The following is a 19,799-nucleotide window of genomic DNA, read 5'->3' on the forward strand; positions in this document are numbered from 1 at the left end:
GTAATGAGCCACGATCAACACGACATAATCCATTGACTTAGGAAGGCCAATTCTCCAGAGTAGCTTCTTTATGCATTCCTGTCCTTGTTAAACAGATCTTTTGCTTTTCTATTAAAAAAATCTTTTAAATCATCCTGAAAATTCTTTTACCTGTACTTTTTTACTTCATTTTTTCCCCAGTTGAAATGAGATGTCATCAATAAAAAAATAAAAAAACTGAACTGGAATAACTTGGACAGGGAAGAACAATATTGGGGGTAAAAAAAAGTGGAAGAAAAAAAGTTAGGGAATTAGAAAGAAAATATTAAAAGTACTGTTGTCTAAAAATGTGTATATGTGTAACATACGTCATATAACTTGGCCGGATTTTTTTGAATTTTTATATTATTTATTTTGGGTGCCTTGTTTTGCTTGCCACGCGGGCCCTGTGGGCCGTTTAGGTCACTTTCTTGAGCCAAGGTTTTAGAAGTGCATTTTAATTATTTTAAGTCAATTAGAGGCGACGGGATTGATTTTAGAAATTTTTTGGGAATCGGGACAATTTCCGGGCTCCGGAACCTCTCCCAATTTGTCATTTTCATTGAGGTGTGTTGTGAACATTTCACACACATATGCATATGTCTATATCTATACATTGGGAAGATATTTTGTTTGACAAGGATGACTTTATAATGGTTGAATGAGGGCATGTTGGTAACTTTGCCAAAAAGGTGGGATCACCCACAAAGTGACAAGTGGCTCAATGAGGGCGTTTTATATGTTTGCAAGACCAAGCCAACTTCTTCCTCTTCTTCATTTCCGGGCATCTCCTCTCTGTCTAAACTCTTTTCCTTCTCTCTCTATATCCATACAAATATTTGCCTTATTTGTTTTCAAGCCAATTTTGAAAGGCTTAGGGTAGGATTTTGAAAAAGACCAAGAAGGAAGTTTTGTTCAACTTGGTAAGAGCTTCATTTTGGGACTATGGTTGCAAGGATTTGGAGAATTTCAAAATTGGGGGCTAGCTAAGGGTTTGTTTGGTTGCATTTCATTGAGGTAGGGATTTTTAATGCCTCAAACTTTGCCTTTTATTGAATATTCATGCTATAATTTTCTATTAACTTCATTTTTGAATGCTAAAGTATGAATTGACATGATAGTAATATGTTAAAGTGGTGAAAACATACTAGTATGTGGACAAAAATGTGTTTAATTTCATGTTAAGTATGTACATAACATGGCATTGGTGCAAAGTTGCTTAAATAATGAATGCTAGTATGATTTGTGATGATATGAATTCTATGAAAAGCATGCTTGTGATTGAGTTAAATGAGAACGTCATGCTTGTGAATGATTTGTAGAAAGTGCCATGCTTATAGTTGGTTTATGAAGAATGACATATTTGTGCTTTACTTCTAGAAAATACTATGTAAAAGCCATTGTTGCATATAAATAAGGTTGAGACCAAATAAATAAAATTGAATTGCATGCATGGCATGGCGAGAAAGTTCAATGAGAAAGGGCATGAAATGGATTTTTATAAAATAAACCGAATTTCGCGATTTCGGTGCTAATTCGACCTAGAGGGATCGCGTGCCAGTTTAGGACGTGAAAAGTTTATTACTAGGCCCCAAATGGTTGCCTGATTTGGAACCAAAGATAGTAATTCAATCTCGCCTCGATAAAGTCGGTTAACGGCTTTCGGTGTGAGTTAGGGTTGGTAATGTAATGTCCCAGATTTTTTAAATATTTTTTTATTATTATTTTTCATGTCTCGATTTACGCGCCATGTAGGACCCGGTATATTCTATTGCATCATTTATTTATTTGGGTCATTGAGGTGTTTTATATTTATATATATATATGGGTATATATATGTGGAGTTAGTGGAGGAAGAGATATTTTGTGGCATGTGGCTAATTGTTTTAAGGAGGAGAGCTAGTTAAGTAAGTGAGTAGGTCAAAGTAGAAGACCCATTTTGGACCATATATTTTGAATGGTCAAGGATAGGCCTAGGGCCACTCATTATCACCCACTCCCCTCTCTCTCATTCTTGGCACTTTCTCCTTCTCTCCTCCATCTTTTCTTTTTCTTTTCTACTCCACCTTCTCTCTAGATTTCCTCTATGTTGGAGTGAGATTAATGAAGAGCCGTAGTTAGAGAAAGTATAGATCTTGGCAAGGGAAACATTTTGACACCGATCTTACACACATTTGGTGAATTTCGAACTTGGGATCTAAAGGTTTGGTTTCATTTTTTTGAGGTAGGGATGTTGAAAGTACCATTCTTTGGGTTTGTTTGACATAGCTTTTACTTATGATTTTACATGGAAGAAAAAAAGAAGTAAAAGCTATCACTTTTATTCGGCTTATTTGATAGTATTTGGGAACTGCATTTTTGTAATAACTCTAATTTTAAAAGGATAGTCTCGGCATTTTAATTATTGTTTTATTGCATTTTATTTGATTATTTGGCCTTTTTATTTGCTAATTTACTTATTTGCTTAATTGTTTTAATTGTGGTAATTGAATTCATTGTATTATTTATTTTATTTAATTGACTTATATGCTTAACTGTTTTGTTTACACTGACCATAAATAATAAAGGTGGTTAACTCCGGTCATAGTTAATAAATCATTAAATAATAAAGGCGGAAATAAATAAAATTTTCTTACCTTTTGGAGTGAGAAATACAATATTCTTTAGTAAAGTAAGCAAACCCCACTATCTATCAAAATTAATATTACAAAATAGATATATAGAGTTGAGATAGAAAAAGGGAAACAGAGCTTCTTATTTCAAGTCTCAGATGGTTAAAGCTCGTGCTGATAACGTATTGTAAATATAAGAAAGAATATGTAAAGTGAGAAGAGAGAGAACTTTATTAATTCACTGAAAGATGATAGCTACAATTTACAGAATAAACTATCAGATATATTCAGCCAAGATCCACCGCCTAATGGAGCAGTTAACATATTCATCACTACACCAATAGGATATAAACACATCAATGGACCAATGGCATGTAAACATGTCAATGGACCAACAGGTTTCTTCCACCGCCTCATGTACTTCTTCAATTTGTATTTACATTTATGGAAGTGGAGCCCACTTTTATAACACTTTTACATTTTTTTTTATTAATTTCACAATAAGGAAGTTATTCACGTAGTTAATTATTTAATTATTTTTCTTTCTTTCATTTTTTTCAACATAATATATGTAACTAATTTTATAAATTCTTTCTTCTAGAGTGTTTTGAGAAATTGATATATGGAAGGAATTTCTTTTTTTAATACAATGCTTTACATACAAGTTCACTTATTTTTCAATTCAATTTTGAGGTAAAAAATAAAATAAAATAAAAAAAGAAGCTAAAGATGGAAAGAAAATTTTTTTTTCTTCAAATTTTTTTTTCGTTAGTACATCGTGGTTTCCATTGAAAGATTTTGAGGACGCCTTCACATACATGTTCATTTTGAGGTGAAAAAAAAAAAGCTAAAGATGGAAAGTATTTCCCAATTCAATTTCGAGGTGAAAAAAAAAAGCTAAAGATGAAAAGATTTTTTTTGTTCTTCATAATTTTTGGTTGACCGTGGTTGTGTAAGTTGAAAAAGTCATTAGCCCAACCTATGGAGTTTATTTTCATAGCCATCATCAAGTAAATAATATAAAATATACACATGTATTACCTGTATATACCCACAACTTCGCAAAACTAAGAGAAAACAAAATTAAAGGCAAAAACATATGATGGTAATGTATATGAGAAAAAAGGGAAAACAAGAAACCAAAATCAAGAATGAATCAAAATATAAATTGTAATAGCAATATATATATATCAAGAATGAATCGAAATATAAATTACAATAGCAATATATATATATATATATATTGTTCTCACTCATCGTTTAATAAAATCTAACCAATCTGATTCATGATAAAACTTAAAATAATATTGTATTTAGGACTTATTTGTCTAATGAAAACACAAATTGAAACAGACAATGCCAGTTTCTCTTCACTATAAATTATTTTTTTTTATTATTAAAAAAAAAAAAAAAAAAAAAAAAAAAAAAAAAGAAGAAGAAGAAGATTGGGCTGAGATATAACAAGGTTAGATGGTAGTGGATTTCATGTAACCATGTGAAAAAGCTTCCTGAATTCTTAAGTCTCAACCAACACAATGGACTAATCTTGAGGATGAGAAAAAGGAAAGGAGGAACCTTTTGCTATGCGAACTAGATGAAAGAGACAATCTGTGATGTGATTTGTAATACCCCGTATTTTATTAAAGAGTTTAGTTTATTTAAAAATTCAATTATGTGAGGATTTCTTTACTTATTATTGTGCATGCTACATTATTATATTAAGTTCATTTAAATGTGCATGTAAATTAATTGTGTATGTTAAAATAGTAAATTTATTCATTTAATTATGCATGTATTATTATTAATAATTTTATTTATTGGTTATGCTTATATTAATCATTATTAGTTAATTAAAGTATTATAATGATATAATGTATTCTTATGTAATAATAATAATAATAATAATAGTTTAATAATATAATAATAATAATAATATAATAATAATAATTATAAAAGTTTATTAATAATAATAATGGTTATAATAATAATAATAGTATTAAACCAATGTCATGATGAAATTAGAGATTAGGATAGGATTTCATCAATGTTTATGGGTGGAATTGAAGCCATATAGTTGGGAAGGTGGTTAGTAAATGTAAAAATGAGATATTTGTAATATTTATATTATATAATTTGTATATAAATTAGCTAGCCTACCTTAGAAAAAAAGAAAGGGAGTTAGAAACAAATTATAAATTCTAGTGAGCTATTGTAAGAGTGTGGAAAGGAAGAGAAAGAAAGAAAGGAGCTTGGACCGGTGTAGGGAATTTACCCGATTACGCGCAACCGGCGGATTTATTTTAAATCCAAAAAGGCAAGTTATTATCTATTTTTCCCCTTTGAATTAATAAATTAATTGTTTAGTTTATTGATATTATTTTAGAGCATAGAGACCATGTAAGGAGTTTAATAAATTAGGAATTTTAGTTTATTAAATTTGTGAAATTTTTAATTATTTAGGATGGTATATAATTAGTTATTGTCCTATGATGTTCAAAATATCTAAAAATATTTCCTTAAGGCATTAGGGATTTTTTTAGAATTTTTAGGAATTTTCCGGGCATTTTCTGTAATTTCCGGCGAGACTCCGGCGAGTTTTCCGGCCACCGGCAGTGAGGAAGGTGACCGGAGTTATCTGGTGTGTTGCGGTGTATTGTAACAAGCATGCGCATGGATCAGCAGCCGTTAGATGGGTTGTGAATCCTTAGATTGATTCGGTGTAGCGCGGGACACCATATGATAGTGCGCGCTAATCATCAGCCGTAGGATGAAAGGAGCATAGGTGGATTGATCCGGTGTGGCGCGCATGTAGGAAAGGTGATGCAGCCAACCAACCGGAGGATGCCACGTCAGTAGGAAGCCATCAACGCGCGCGTGGGAGCGCGTGCGCGCGCGTGGAACTCTCCAGACTCGCGTGGGAGCGCGTGGCTGATGCCAGATGCGCGTGGAGGCACGTGGGAGAGTGGGGAAGGTTGGGCTGCGCGTGGGGAGGCTCTGGGAGGCGCGTGTGGGGTCTCTACAGCTACTGGAAAAGTCCAGAATACCCCTAGGACCTGTTTTGTAAATTCCAGAACCTTAAACTTGGATTTTTAGGTACTGCGTTGGTATTTACGGGTTTAACGGGCCACGAAATTATTATTTTTCTACCCGTTAAGTATTGTTATGGCCGATTAATATTTCTAAACCTTAATTGGCCCGTTTACCGTACGGATATGAATGTGATTCATTTGAACAACATTACTATAGGTGGTGTTATTATTTTATTAAATGGTATTCATTAGTACTGTTAATAATGTCACGGTTATCGTTATATAAGTTATCCATTAGATGTTATGGGATATTTATACTGTTAATCATATATCAACCATGATTATTATGCTGTGTGCATTTCAGGGAATAAATGGACTGTTTATTATGTCGCATTTATATTATATGGATGTGTTGCCATATAGAACCATGTGAGCTGGCTAATAAGTTTAGACTCATTTATACCTTATGCATTCGTTGCTATAGACAGATGTGTGGCTGTCGGGGTATGTGGTTTAATATTATTGGCATGTGTTGCCTAATTGACATACTCGGTATATTTATTAATATTGTTGGCATGTGTTGCCTAATTTATATGCTCAATATATTCATCAGTACTTTGCGAGGTGTTATCACTGTGTAGTTCGTTATAGTCTGTGTTGTCAGTACCGTGCACCATGTATAATAGCTGATTTCCCGGGTAGGGAAAGGCGACACTTAACCACCTAGTGTGAGTCTAAGTGATCACCGTCTATTCTGGTTGAGGTCATGTTATACATTGGATGGTTCCCTTAGGATGTATACAGATATAGTACTCATCCGGATATAAATGATTAATTTATTTGATTCTCTGATTTGGGTCATAGTAGAGAGGACTTGCTCATGGGGTTGACCCAGCATTGTTGTTATTTCAGGATACGGTCAGTACCCGTTCCAAGGTTGAGGTTAGCAATGTGGGACCACCATCCGAACTCATCTACTCTTACGATCCAGTTCAGGGTAGAAGTTTTATGTATTACTTCAGTTTCAGTTTTTATTTACTTTTGACGTTGAACTCTCAGGGTTATATTTAGGGATCCTTGACATAGGATTCCCAAGTTGTAATGAAGTACGGTATTAAATAAAGGATGGATGGATGTTGTATTATTTAGTGTTCCTTTCCTGTCTAAATTCTTTTATTATCATCATTTTGTATTCCATGCTTGTATATTGCCAATTGTTTTTGATATCCCTCATTTTTCGTGTATAAGCCTGATCAACTTATGCGTGGAAAATGTGGGGGTGTTACAGTTGGTATCAGAGCATTCCAGGTTCGAGTGTCTTAGGGATCTATGATTACTATACTTCCGCGTTGTGTATTCTGATAATTAGAGCCTAAGTATTAGGGTTCTTTGTATTCTCTTAGTCGGTCCATTATAATATACTGACGTTAGATTTTTCTGAATTTAAAAGAAGGATGTCTCGGCGTGGGACAAGGAATGCGAACCAGCATCGCAGTATTTCCCCAACTCAAAATGAGAATCAGGAATTTTCCCCTCAAGTTGCTGATATCATTGCACGAGCTGTGGCAGCAGGAGTAGCATCTGCTCTACGAAACCAGCAACCTCCTCCGATAATACCTGTTCCTGAACCAGTGGCACAGCCAATGTCATGGGACAAAACTCGTCACTCGTTTATCATAGGGAATCCACCGACATTTGCAGGGTCCACAGATGTCCTGTTAGCATATCAGTGGAAACAGGAGAGCGAGCGTCATCTTCGGATGGTAATCTGTACCGAAGTGCAGAAACAGATGCTAGCTACGTTTATGCTGATAGGCAATGCATTGCAGTGGTGGGAGTCTATTACTACTGTCGAAGAGAGGACCAGATTGACTTATACTGAATTTCAGACTCGCTTTGACGACAAGTATTTTCCTATGTCAGTAAGATCAGCGATGAAGACTGAATTTCTGGATCTGCAACAGGAGGATATGACTGTGGCTGAGTATGAACAAAAGTTCATTAATTTGTCATTATTTGCACCAGAGGAGGTCAATACGGAAGAAAAGAAGAGAGACCACTTTGTGAAGGGGTTGATATGGCCGATTAAAGTGGTGATCATAGGTAGTCCTGCATATACTACTTATATCCAGGTGGTTAATGCCGCCTTACAGCATTGCCAGATGAGGAGTGATTACCGGAAGTCCAAGGGAGATAAGCGGACTAACCGAGACTACCAGACAGTGGAGAAAGGAAGCAGCAGTAGTACCAAGTCCAATGATCGGGGCAGATTTCAAGGACATCAACCTTGGAAGAAAAACAAAGGAAACCTAGATGTGCAGAGGGATGGAGTCCCTAATCAGGGTAGACAAGGTGGGATACCTCAGACCGGACAGGAACAGTGGTCGGGAAGTCAACAGAGGAGGCAGGCAGGTCTTTTTACGGGACGTTGTTATCACTGTAGAGAGATTGAGCATCCGGCCAAGATGTGTCCCAAAGCTAAGCAGGGATAGTATGGGCAGCCGAGACCTAATCAGCCGTTACCTCTACCGGCCCCACCGATGTCAGGTGGGCAAGTTCAGAATTTTCCGGCACTTCCAGCACCACCATTTCCTCCGGGACAACCTCCACAGCAGTTGCATCACAGCAGAGTTTATAACTTCATGCCACATAATGCGCAGGCTCCTCAAGCTATTGAGGGTATGTTTTCTATACATGGTAGAACTGCTCGTATACTGTTTAACACTGGTGCATCACATTCTTTTGTGTCTAAGCTCGTGCTGATAACGTATTGTAAATATAAGAAAGAATATGTAAAGTGAGAAGAGAGAGAACTTTATTAATTCACTGAAAGATGATAGCTACAATTTACAGAATAAACTATCAGATATATTCAGCCAAGATCCACCGCCTAATGGAGCAGTTAACATATTCATCACTACACCAATAGGATATAAACACATCAATGGACCAATGGCATGTAAACATGTCAATGGACCAACAGGTTTCTTCCACCGCCTCATGTACTTCTTCAATTTGTATTTACATTTATGGAAGTGGAGCCCACTTTTATAACACTTTTACATTTTTTTTTATTAATTTCACAATAAGGAAGTTATTCACGTAGTTAATTATTTAATTATTTTTCTTTCTTTCATTTTTTTCAACATAATATATGTAACTAATTTTATAAATTCTTTCTTCTAGAGTGTTTTGAGAAATTGATATATGGAAGGAATTTCTTTTTTTAATACAATGCTTTACATACAAGTTCACTTATTTTTCAATTCAATTTTGAGGTAAAAAATAAAATAAAATAAAAAAAGAAGCTAAAGATGGAAAGAAAATTTTTTTTTCTTCAAATTTTTTTTTCGTTAGTACATCGTGGTTTCCATTGAAAGATTTTGAGGACGCCTTCACATACATGTTCATTTTGAGGTGAAAAAAAAAAAAGCTAAAGATGGAAAGTATTTCCCAATTCAATTTCGAGGTGAAAAAAAAAAAGCTAAAGATGAAAAGATTTTTTTTGTTCTTCATATTTTTTGGTTGACCGTGGTTGTGTAAGTTGAAAAAGTCATTAGCCCAACCTATGGAGTTTATTTTCATAGCCATCATCAAGTAAATAATATAAAATATACACATGTATTACCTATATATACCCACAACTTCGCAAAACTAAGAGAAAACAAAATTAAAGGCAAAAACATATGATGGTAATGTATATGAGAAAAAAGGGAAAACAAGAAACCAAAATCAAGAATGAATCAAAATATAAATTGTAATAGCAATATATATATATCAAGAATGAATCGAAATATAAATTACAATAGCAATATATATATATATATATATATATATATATATATATATATATATATATATTGTTCTCACTCATCGTTTAATAAAATCTAACCAATCTGATTCATGATAAAACTTAAAATAATATTGTATTTAGGACTTATTTGTCTAATGAAAACACAAATTGAAACAGACAATGCCAGTTTCTCTTCACTATAAATTATTTTTTTTTATTATTAAAAAAAAAAAAAAAAAAAAAAAAAAAGAAGAAGAAGAAGATTGGGCTGAGATATAACAAGGTTAGATGGTAGTGGATTTCATGTAACCATGTGAAAAAGCTTCCTGAATTCTTAAGTCTCAACCAACACAATGGACTAATCTTGAGGATGAGAAAAAGGAAAGGAGGAACCTTTTGCTATGCGAACTAGATGAAAGAGACAATCTGTGATGTGATTTGTAATACCCCGTATTTTATTAAAGAGTTTAGTTTATTTAAAAATTCAATTATGTGAGGATTTCTTTACTTATTATTGTGCATGCTACATTATTATATTAAGTTCATTTAAATGTGCATGTAAATTAATTGTGTATGTTAAAATAGTAAATTTATTCATTTAATTATGCATGTATTATTATTAATAATTTTATTTATTGGTTATGCTTATATTAATCATTATTAGTTAATTAAAGTATTATAATGATATAATGTATTCTTATGTAATAATAATAATAATAATAATAGTTTAATAATATAATAATAATAATAATATAATAATAATAATTATAAAAGTTTATTAATAATAATAATGGTTATAATAATAATAATAGTATTAAACCAATGTCATGATGAAATTAGAGATTAGGATAGGATTTCATCAATGTTTATGGGTGGAATTGAAGCCATATGGTTGGGAAGGTGGTTAGTAAATGTAAAAATGAGATATTTGTAATATTTATATTATATAATTTGTATATAAATTAGCTAGCCTACCTTAGAAAAAAAGAAAGGGAGTTAGAAACAAATTATAAATTCTAGTGAGCTATTGTAAGAGTGTGGAAAGGAAGAGAAAGAAAGAAAGGAGCTTGGACCGGTGTAGGGAATTTACCCGATTACGCGCAACCGGCGGATTTATTTTAAATCCAAAAAGGCAAGTTATTATCTATTTTTCCCCTTTGAATTAATAAATTAATTGTTTAGTTTATTGATATTATTTTAGAGCATAGAGACCATGTAAGGAGTTTAATAAATTAGGAATTTTAGTTTATTAAATTTGTGAAATTTTTAATTATTTAGGATGGTATATAATTAGTTATTGTCCTATGATGTTCAAAATATCTAAAAATATTTCCTTAAGGCATTAGGGATTTTTTTAGAATTTTTAGGAATTTTCCGGGCATTTTCTGTAATTTCCGGCGAGACTCCGGCGAGTTTTCCGGCCACCGGCAGTGAGGAAGGTGACCGGAGTTATCTGGTGTGTTGCGGTGTATTGTAACAAGCATGCGCATGGATCAGCAGCCGTTAGATGGGTTGTGAATCCTTAGATTGATTCGGTGTAGCGCGGGACACCATATGATGGTGCGCGCTAATCATCAACCGTAGGATGAAAGGAGCATAGGTGGATTGATCCGGTGTGGCGCGCATGTAGGAAAGGTGATGCAGCCAACCAACCGGAGGACACCACGTCAGCAGGAAGCCATCAACGCGCGCGTGGGAGTGCGTGCGCGCGCGTGCAACTTTCCAGACGCGCGTGGGAGCGCGTGTGACCGCGTGGCTGATGCCAGACGCGCGTGGAGGCGCGTGGGAGAGTGGGGAAGGTTGGGCTGCGCGTGGGGAGGCTCTGGGAGGTGCGTGTGGGGTCTCTACAGCTACTGGAAAAGTCCAGAATACCCCTAGGGCCTGTTTTGTAAATTCCAGAACCTTAAACTTGGATTTTTAGGTACTGCGTTGGTATTTACGGGTTTAACGGGCCACGAAATTATTATTTTTCTACCCGTTAAGTATTGTTATGGCCGATTAATATTTCTAACCTTAATTGGCCCGTTTACCGTACGGATATGAATGTGATTCATTTGAACAACATTACTATAGGTGGTGTTATTATTTTATTAAATGGTATTCATTAGTACTGTTAATAATGTCACGGTTATCGTCATATAAGTTATCCATTAGATGTTATGGGATATTTATACTGTTAATCATATATCAACCATGATTATTATGCTGTGTGCATTTCAGGGAATAAATGGACTGTTTATTATGTCGCATTTATATTATATGGATGTGTTGCCATATAGAACCATGTGAGCTGGCTAATAAGTTTAGACTCATTTATACCTTATGCATTCGTTGCTATAGACAGATGTGTGGCTGTCGGGGTATGTGGTTTAATATTATTGGCATGTGTTGCCTAATTGACATACTCGGTATATTTATTAATATTGTTGGCATGTGTTGCCTAATTTATATGCTCAATATATTCATCAGTACTTTGCGAGGTGTTATCACTGTGTAGTTCGTTATAGTCTGTGTTGTCAGTACCGTGCACCATGTATAATAGCTGATTTCCCGGGTAGGGAAAGGCGACACTTAACCACCTAGTGTGAGTCTAAGTGATCACCGTCTATTCTGGTTGAGGTCATGTTATACATTGGATGGTTCCCTTAGGATGTATACAGATATAGTACTCATCCGGATATAAATGATTAATTTATTTGATTCTCTGATTTGGGTCATAGTAGAGACTTGCTCGTGGGGTTGACCCACCATTGTTGTTATTTCAAGATACAGTCAGTACCCGTTCCAAGGTTGAGGTTAGCAGTGTGGGACCACCATCCGAACTCATCTACTCTTACGATCCAGTTCAGGGTAGAAGTTTTATGTATTACTTCAGTTTCAGTTTTTATTTACTTTTGACGTTGAACTCTCAGGGTTATATTTAGGGATCCTTGACATAGGATTTCCAAGTTGTAATGAAGTACGGTATTAAATAAAGGATGGATGGATGTTGTATTATTTAGTGTTCCTTTCTTGTCTAAATTCTTTTATTATCATCATTTTGTATTCCATGCTTGTATATTGCCAATTGTTTTTGATATCCCTCGTTTTTCGTGTATAAGCCTGATTAACTTATGCGTGGAAAATGTGGGGGTGTTACATGATTAGGTTTCTTTACATATATAGGGATACAGGTGGAGTACTTTATTTTTTGTTCACAAATACGGAGGGCACGCTTGGTATTTTGAAAGTTTCATTAAACCCCTTAACAGCTTCACGTGTCTTTTAAAAAAGAGCTTTTAAGAAAAGCTAGGGTACCCAGCTTCTCCAAAACGCTCTTCTAAGACTCAAAAGCTCTTTTAAAAAATTAGCCAAACACTACTCAAAACAGCTTCCAACCCTAAAAAGCTAAAAGCCAATCCAAATGGGCCGTTTATCTCTTTTTTTTTAGTTTCTTTTCCTTGAACCCATGCTATACTTGATGAGCGCTGAAAAGTGCGCAATTAACCCCCTTAAACTTAGGTATTTTAGGACCATTATCTATCTTACTTTCCTATTTTAGACTAATTTCATGTTATTGCCCTTTTTAGGCATTTATCCCAAAAATAAGTTAATTCAGCCAAATAAGAGCATTAAAGAAGCTAACTCAAGCTGGATGGAAGAATGGAGCAAAGTGGAAGCAGAATGAAGCAAAGTGTGGAAATCAACATGTTCGATCGATCGAAGCAACATCGATCTGGACACATCAAGATGGAGCCACGCCTTTGTTCTTATCCAAAAGAATCCACCATGTTCGATCGATCCAACTTTTCTTCGATCGATCGAAAATATTCGATCTTATCCATACTTACTGTAATGACCCGGTCATTTCCCTTTTTTTCTTTTTTTTCGGTAAATTTCTTCTTCTTTTTTTTGTCTTTTCCCTATTTCATTCTTTAGTCATTTTTCATTTTTCCTTGCATAACCTCACTTTTTGTACTTGGATTTGATTCCGGCTTTGTATACATCCATGATATTTTATTTCCATGATATCTACATTTTCACTTTTGTAGAAAAGTATGTTAAATGTTTACTTTTCTTGTAAATGGTATGAATGTATGACTTTTGGTAATTACTCTAAACTTGAGGGGTTTTGTGTAATTAAATAAAGTAATTATTTTTCATCTTAGGGACCATTTTGTAATTTTATTTGGAAGATATTTTCAAAAAGGACATTTTTGCAATTTTCAAAAAATGTGACAAGTGTCACATTCTTAAGGTGCCACTTGTTGACATTGTGGAGGAACCACTTGGAAGCCTTGTTTGATGACACATGGAGGGTGGAGATTGACCCATTTGTTGGCCTAGGATAGGAGCACTTGTTGGCATGGATGGTTGACAAGTGTAAGCTCAATGTTAAGTCTTGGAAGTTTACATAGGTTGGTGACAAGTGTAGGCTTCATAATTGGTCTTGCATTAGTATGTGTATGAGAGGTAGTGCAAGAGCATCTAGTGAGTGGAGAATCCCACCATTTTAGCTTGGGGTTTACACCTTTGTTTCATTTTATCTCTTTCCTCTCAAGAACCCTAACTTAGCCACCATTGGAGAAAAGCTTGGTTAATAGCTTTCTTCTTCATTTTGGCCTTCTTCCACTCACCTTAGACCATTAAGCTTGGAATACTTTATCTTCCTTTCACTCTCCTTTACAAAACCCTAGTTTGGTTTTTCATTTTAAGCTTGGTTGCTTTGGATTATAGAGATTCAATTCTCTATTGAGGTAGGGGTGGTTGTATGTTTATTCTCTTTGGGTTTTATATATATTGGAGCTTAATATAAATTGATTACATGCCTTTTTAAATTCTTGTATTTGCATATAAATAGAGATTTTATATACTTGACTTAGGATTTGTGGATTAAAGTATGTATATGACTATTAAATTGTATAGGTAGGTTATTATTTAATGATTTGTCTAATACTTGTGATTTCATTGAGGGTTTATTATGATTATCTTGAAATTGCACTTATGTTGTTAAGTAAATGGAGATTTCATTGAGAGTCTAGTACGAAAATCTTGTATATAGCACTTATAATTACTTGTAGGTGAATTACTATATTGCATGATTAGTAGTTGTAGCCTATATTAATATTAAATTCATATGGTATAATGTGTAGTATCATTAACTTGCCAACTTAGACATGTAACCTTAGGACATGGGTTGTGTGATTTTACCCTACTTGTGCTTGGTAGGTAGTTTCATGCATTGAGATTATATAAATGTCATGAACTTGTTGGTTTTTGGAAGCTTATGAGGATATGAAATGTTGATGGCTAGGGCTTGGCTCTAGTATGGAGGAAAAGAATTCTCCTATGTCATAGTGCGCACTAGGTAGTACTTTGTGGGTCGTAATTACCCAAAATAACTTGTATGGTCTCGTGGCCACATATCCTAGTCCTTCCATTATTTAATTTTGTATTGCTTTCCAAGTTGTAAATCATGGATTTCTTGTAACTTGTGATTTGGTAATCTTAGTTTTAATGTGGTTAGCGTACTTCTCTTATATACTTGGATGCTATGTGTTTATCGTTTCAAACATTTGTATAGATTGAGATGATCCCTTAGAGGACCATGGAAACATAGACGTTAGGCGGAATGCACCCTTGTGATGGTCTATGTTTGGTTCACATTATACTTGAAACTATAGGGAATGCGCATGCACCCCATCCTACGAGTAACTTGATTACTCACTTTTTGATGCTTAAATAACATGTATGTAATGAGACCAAGGGCCAGGCATGTTTAATTTAGCACTTGTAGTCATTTGGTACCATCTTTTACTTTAAGAATGTATTTAAACAAACTTTGGAGGTTTAGCATGTGAGATTTTTGTAAATGATGTGTATGAGGCCATAAGCCGTTGTTTTATATATAAATAATTCAAATTAAGGTTATTGGCATGTCCATACATCCATATCTCATTAGAAATCAGTATTACACATTCAATTTTGAACCAAATCATCATGGGATTCAAAGTATAGGTTGAACCTTAACACCTTGGGTTTACAAAAGGCCTTAAAGCAGCTTTTCGAGGAGTTTCGGTCGACCGAAACTCTATTTCGGTCGACCGATGGCCTCAAATCAGTCTACCAAACCAACCAACCTTTAAAAACATGTCTTCAGAAAGTATTCTATCCAATTTGGTCATTCGAAACTTTATTTCGGTCGACCGAAACTCCCCTCATGCACCTGTCTTCCAGATTTCGTTCCAGCATTGAAGTTCCTACTTCAATTAGCTATAACTCCTTTGTTTCTAACCCAAATGGAGTAATTCTTGAGCCTAAACTCAAGGATTTTGAGTTAGCTTTCCAATGATACCAATCCCATTCTCAGATTCAAATCATAGTGGGATTTATTCAGGTTTTAGTGGGAGGGTGTCAATTTTCACTTAAACCGGGAAAGAGCGTTTTGTGGGATTTTTGTCCAAAGTTCTTGGAACCTCTTGAAATGTTGTGAAATGATTAGATTAAGTTGTATTCACCTTATTTGACTTGTTTAGAGTCAAATTTCCCTTCTCAATTATAAATTGACCATTTTGCCCTTAATTGACGGATTTTGCTCGTTTTGACTCTCGTTTGTTCATTCACCTTTCCTTGAGTCCCGTGGCTTCATGGAATGTCACGTTGGTGTCTTAGAGATGATTTATATCTCAAAGGACTTTAGTTTCATCTTTTGCTTCTGCATTTTGAATCCATTATCGGGTTAACTTTCAGGTTATCACTGATGCACCGAGTTGAAAAACTTAGGTCACGACAAGTGGTATCAGAGCTCCTAGGTTCGAAAACCTTAGGATGACAGGTTTTGGGTGTATATCATACTTTTTTTGACATGCTTTGATATGTTTACGTGTTCCTTGATAACATATTTTGATTTAATAACATATTTACGTGCTTATATGGTAGTATGTTTTGGAGTTTCCCTTAACAGTTTTAGTATGTTATATATGCTTGTACGCTTTAGCATTTTGTATATACTTGTATATTTAGCTTAACTGTATGTTGATGGCCGTCGTCCTACCATATGTTTAAGAGTGTGCATTAAGGCGAGAGCCAAGTTTTACATTTATAAAGCCATTACTGCCTTTACTAAAAATATAGCTAAGGCGAGTAGGGATCGTCCCAAGGGATTATGGGGATTGAGCAATATCGGAGTTGATTGTGGAATCGTTATTAGGGCTAGTAGGTCAAGTGATCAAACAATTGGTTGGTTAGTTGATTAAAGAGCAACTAAATTAAACTAAGTAATAGCAAAAGAGTGCAATTAAGAGTAAGTAAGAGAGCGAAGAGTCTTGGGGTTTAGAGATCACCACCAAGCAATGCATTTCTATATCATTGACAAGTGATTAATGAGGGCAAATAGTGGGTTGCAATAGTGGTGTGTATGTAATTGGTTGATTCAATAAGTAAGGATGACTAGTTAAGCATATATTGTCTATACATCATTTGAAAGACACAATATATCTAAGCTATGAAGCATATATTATCTAAACAACATGTGAAAGGCACAATAAATCAAAACAAGTTATTAATCATTTCATTAAGCTCACAATCCAAATACAACACAAGGATAGAGACATATGCTAATTACATTCACAAGCTTGGATCATCAAACAACAAGTATAAATTGTCCTCCCATTTAACACTACACTATAACTATACTACTTCTACACTACTAGCATGAAAATAAACTAGGGGAGAGGCACAATCCATCAAGAGATAAGCATGAACCATTAAGAGAATCACAAAAGCATTCTTTTAAGCACAATATTTTGACAATCTCTAAATTTATAGCATCAATACACATAGACATGCATCAATAACACAAAATCTAGAGATAAACACATGAACATCTATTCTAGCATACATAGACATATGGATAGAATGAATTGACCAATTGGAAGCATTAAACCACATAAATCATTGAATAAACAAGATCTATATATATCAAAGTATCAAAACATCAATTACAACACTAATCCCTCAATAATATACAAGATTAAGATATAGAAAGCATGCTTGGGGCTAACTCTAGCCCCAAGAGGATGTCTAGCCACTCATGGTGAGGATGCTCTAACCCTCAAGGGCTAACTCCATGGAAGAGGTTTGCTCCTTGTTGATGAAGATCTCCAATGGTGTCTCTAGCCTCCTCCTCCTCTAAACTTCCTCTCCAAGAAATGATATCAAAAATAATGTTGGCTCCCTTTTGAAAAAGCAATCCTTATCCTTATATAGGTAGGTCAAAATGGCACCCAAAATGAGTTGGGGTCATCCATACAATATTCCCTAATGATTGGATAAAGGACAACTTTTAATATGATGGAATTTTAACTTTTTCGCACTAGAGGAAGTTCGATCGATTGAAAGGAAGTGAGATCGATCGAAAGTAAGTGAGATCGATCGAACTTAGGCTGGATCGATCCAACTGGCTGAGCTTTTTGGAAAAAGACAAATCTGAGATATTTGTGGGAGATATTTATGGGAAAAGGACAAAAGTGCTTGATGGGTGGTACAGCCGTGGATAGGATCAATCATTTAGATAAAGACGAAGGTGTTCGATCGATCGAAGAATGATGTTGGATCGATCGAACTTTTGGACTTGAGTGCTTTGGGTCAAGGCTTGGATTTATCTTGAAGTGCTGGAATCGATCAATGTTCGATCGATCGAACCTTGGACTTAAATCGATCGAACTTGCTGCTTTGCTTCATTTTGCTTCTTTCTTCTTCCACTTTGCTCCTTTCTTTGTTTAATCCCAGAATTGCTTCAATTAAGCTCTTATTTGGCTGAGTTAGCTTATTTTCGGGATAAGTGCCTGAAAATGGAAATAATACGAAATCAATCTAAAACGGTAAAGTAAGATAGATAAAGGTATCACACCCCCCAACTTAAATATTGCTAGTCCCTAGCAATGAACTAGAAAGTAAAGGAATGAAATGAACAACTATACAACTATAACTAAAAAGCAATAAATGGATAACGCCACTTTCGTAGGGAACACGATTGCACTTAGCACATGCAACAAGCCTTTTAAACCCCTAGGTTACCCCTAGTGGACGAGTGAAGTCTCGTGAGGGTTTCCAAAAATGGTACCCACAAACATTAAGCTCATTCTTTCAAAAGAGGCACCAATATTACAAACAAGCATTGGGAGAAAACTACCTCAAGTATGCAATTTTTTAACCCTTTCCAAGCAATCTCTCAAAATTTCAATATCAAGCAAGCAAGTATGGTCCTCCACACATCAAGAAAATGATCATACAAATCAAAACAACTCTAGAATTCTTTTGAGTGGACCGGCATCAATGTGTTGCTATCTAAGCCAACTAAAGAATTAATCACATCCTTACCCTCAAACTAGTATACAAATCTAGTACCGATCATCAAGACAAAAAGTGGACCTTTTATTAAAGCTTTATTGTTCTAGGTACGCTTATTTTTTTCACTTGATTTTTTTTATTTTATTTTATTTTATTTTATATATATAGGATCAAAGATGGAAGTATAGTACAATGTGTTGATCTATTAAGCTTTCTAGCGATTCATGAGGTCGAGCGTTAGGTCAATGACTCCCAAACCAGACGGCTTTAGGGCATTAGGCAATCAAATACCCCTACGGACTTACAAGTTCAAATCAACTAGACTACAAATCAAGACAACAACCATCTATTCATTTCCCATTTCTCACCTTTTGGGAGAAGTCCTCACTTTTTATTACTTTTGCTTTTGCTCTTCTTTTCTTTTTTCTTTTTTTTCTTTTTTTTTTTTTGTAAGCAAGTTCAATTATTAACCTAGAGTTTGGGCCCTCCACCTTTCGGCGCGAGAAGTTCAGTGCTGGATGAGGCTAGAATCACGGCTACTTAGTGAAAAGGGGTTGTTATCCACCTTTATCAAGAATGAAAGCTTTCAATGCACTACTAGCTCAATTGAGATATAACCAATTCAATAATCAACAAAGCATGTACCCCACAAATGAATGCTAGTGTGCGCCTGTGCTAGTGTAGAAGACTAGAGTGAATCTCAAAACAATCACAAAATCAGGATGATGTGGACCACAAATGCAAGCAAGATATCAATCTTTCGAAAAATTTACTCCTAAATGGCATTCATAAGGCATACAAGGAGTATTGGACTCTCAAGTCAAGCAATTTTTAAATTTTAAGCAATATAGTCCTCAAAAGATCAAAATCATAGCTAGATATGGACTAATCATAGAAATATCCCTCAAATACACGAGTCATGCTAAAAATTTGAATTTAAAACTATCACTATAGAGCACCATTCCCCCCAAACTTTAATTGCACAATGTCCTCAATGTGCAAAAAGAACAAAGAAAA

At 34.8% G+C, this 19,799-nt stretch overlaps 1 protein-coding gene across 3 annotated transcripts; it reads left to right on the forward strand.

The window, feature by feature from the left end:
* The first annotated feature begins 774 nt into the window (after positions 1–774).
* On the forward strand, positions 775–12,449 carry LOC132300772 (uncharacterized). 3 transcript variants are annotated; one of them, XM_059798003.1, is made up of 3 exons: positions 775–1,035; positions 6,572–6,656; positions 7,110–12,449. In XM_059798003.1, the coding sequence occupies exon 3, from the start codon at positions 7,114–7,116 to the stop codon at positions 8,149–8,151; it is 1,038 nt and encodes a 345-aa protein (XP_059653986.1). In that variant the 5' UTR covers positions 775–1,035; positions 6,572–6,656; positions 7,110–7,113; the 3' UTR covers positions 8,152–12,449. The 3 variants fall into 3 exon arrangements, with proteins under 3 accessions (XP_059653986.1, XP_059653988.1, XP_059653987.1); XM_059798004.1 differs by lacking the exon at positions 775–1,035 and adding an exon at positions 1,042–2,242; XM_059798005.1 differs by lacking the exon at positions 6,572–6,656.
* The last annotated feature ends 7,350 nt before the right edge of the window (positions 12,450–19,799 follow it).

The sequence above is a fragment of the Cornus florida genome, unplaced genomic scaffold, assembly GCF_030987335.1.
Source record: "Cornus florida cultivar Cherokee Brave unplaced genomic scaffold, ASM3098733v1 CherokeeBrave_3.0.0_Hap2_Chr03, whole genome shotgun sequence".
NCBI lineage: Eukaryota > Viridiplantae > Streptophyta > Magnoliopsida > Cornales > Cornaceae > Cornus > Cornus florida.

Excerpts from the sequence above, each read along its gene's own strand:
- LOC132300772 (XM_059798003.1), top strand. The coding sequence starts at position 7,114 with ATGTCTCGGCGTGGGACAAGGAATGCGAACCAGCATCGCAGTATTTCC.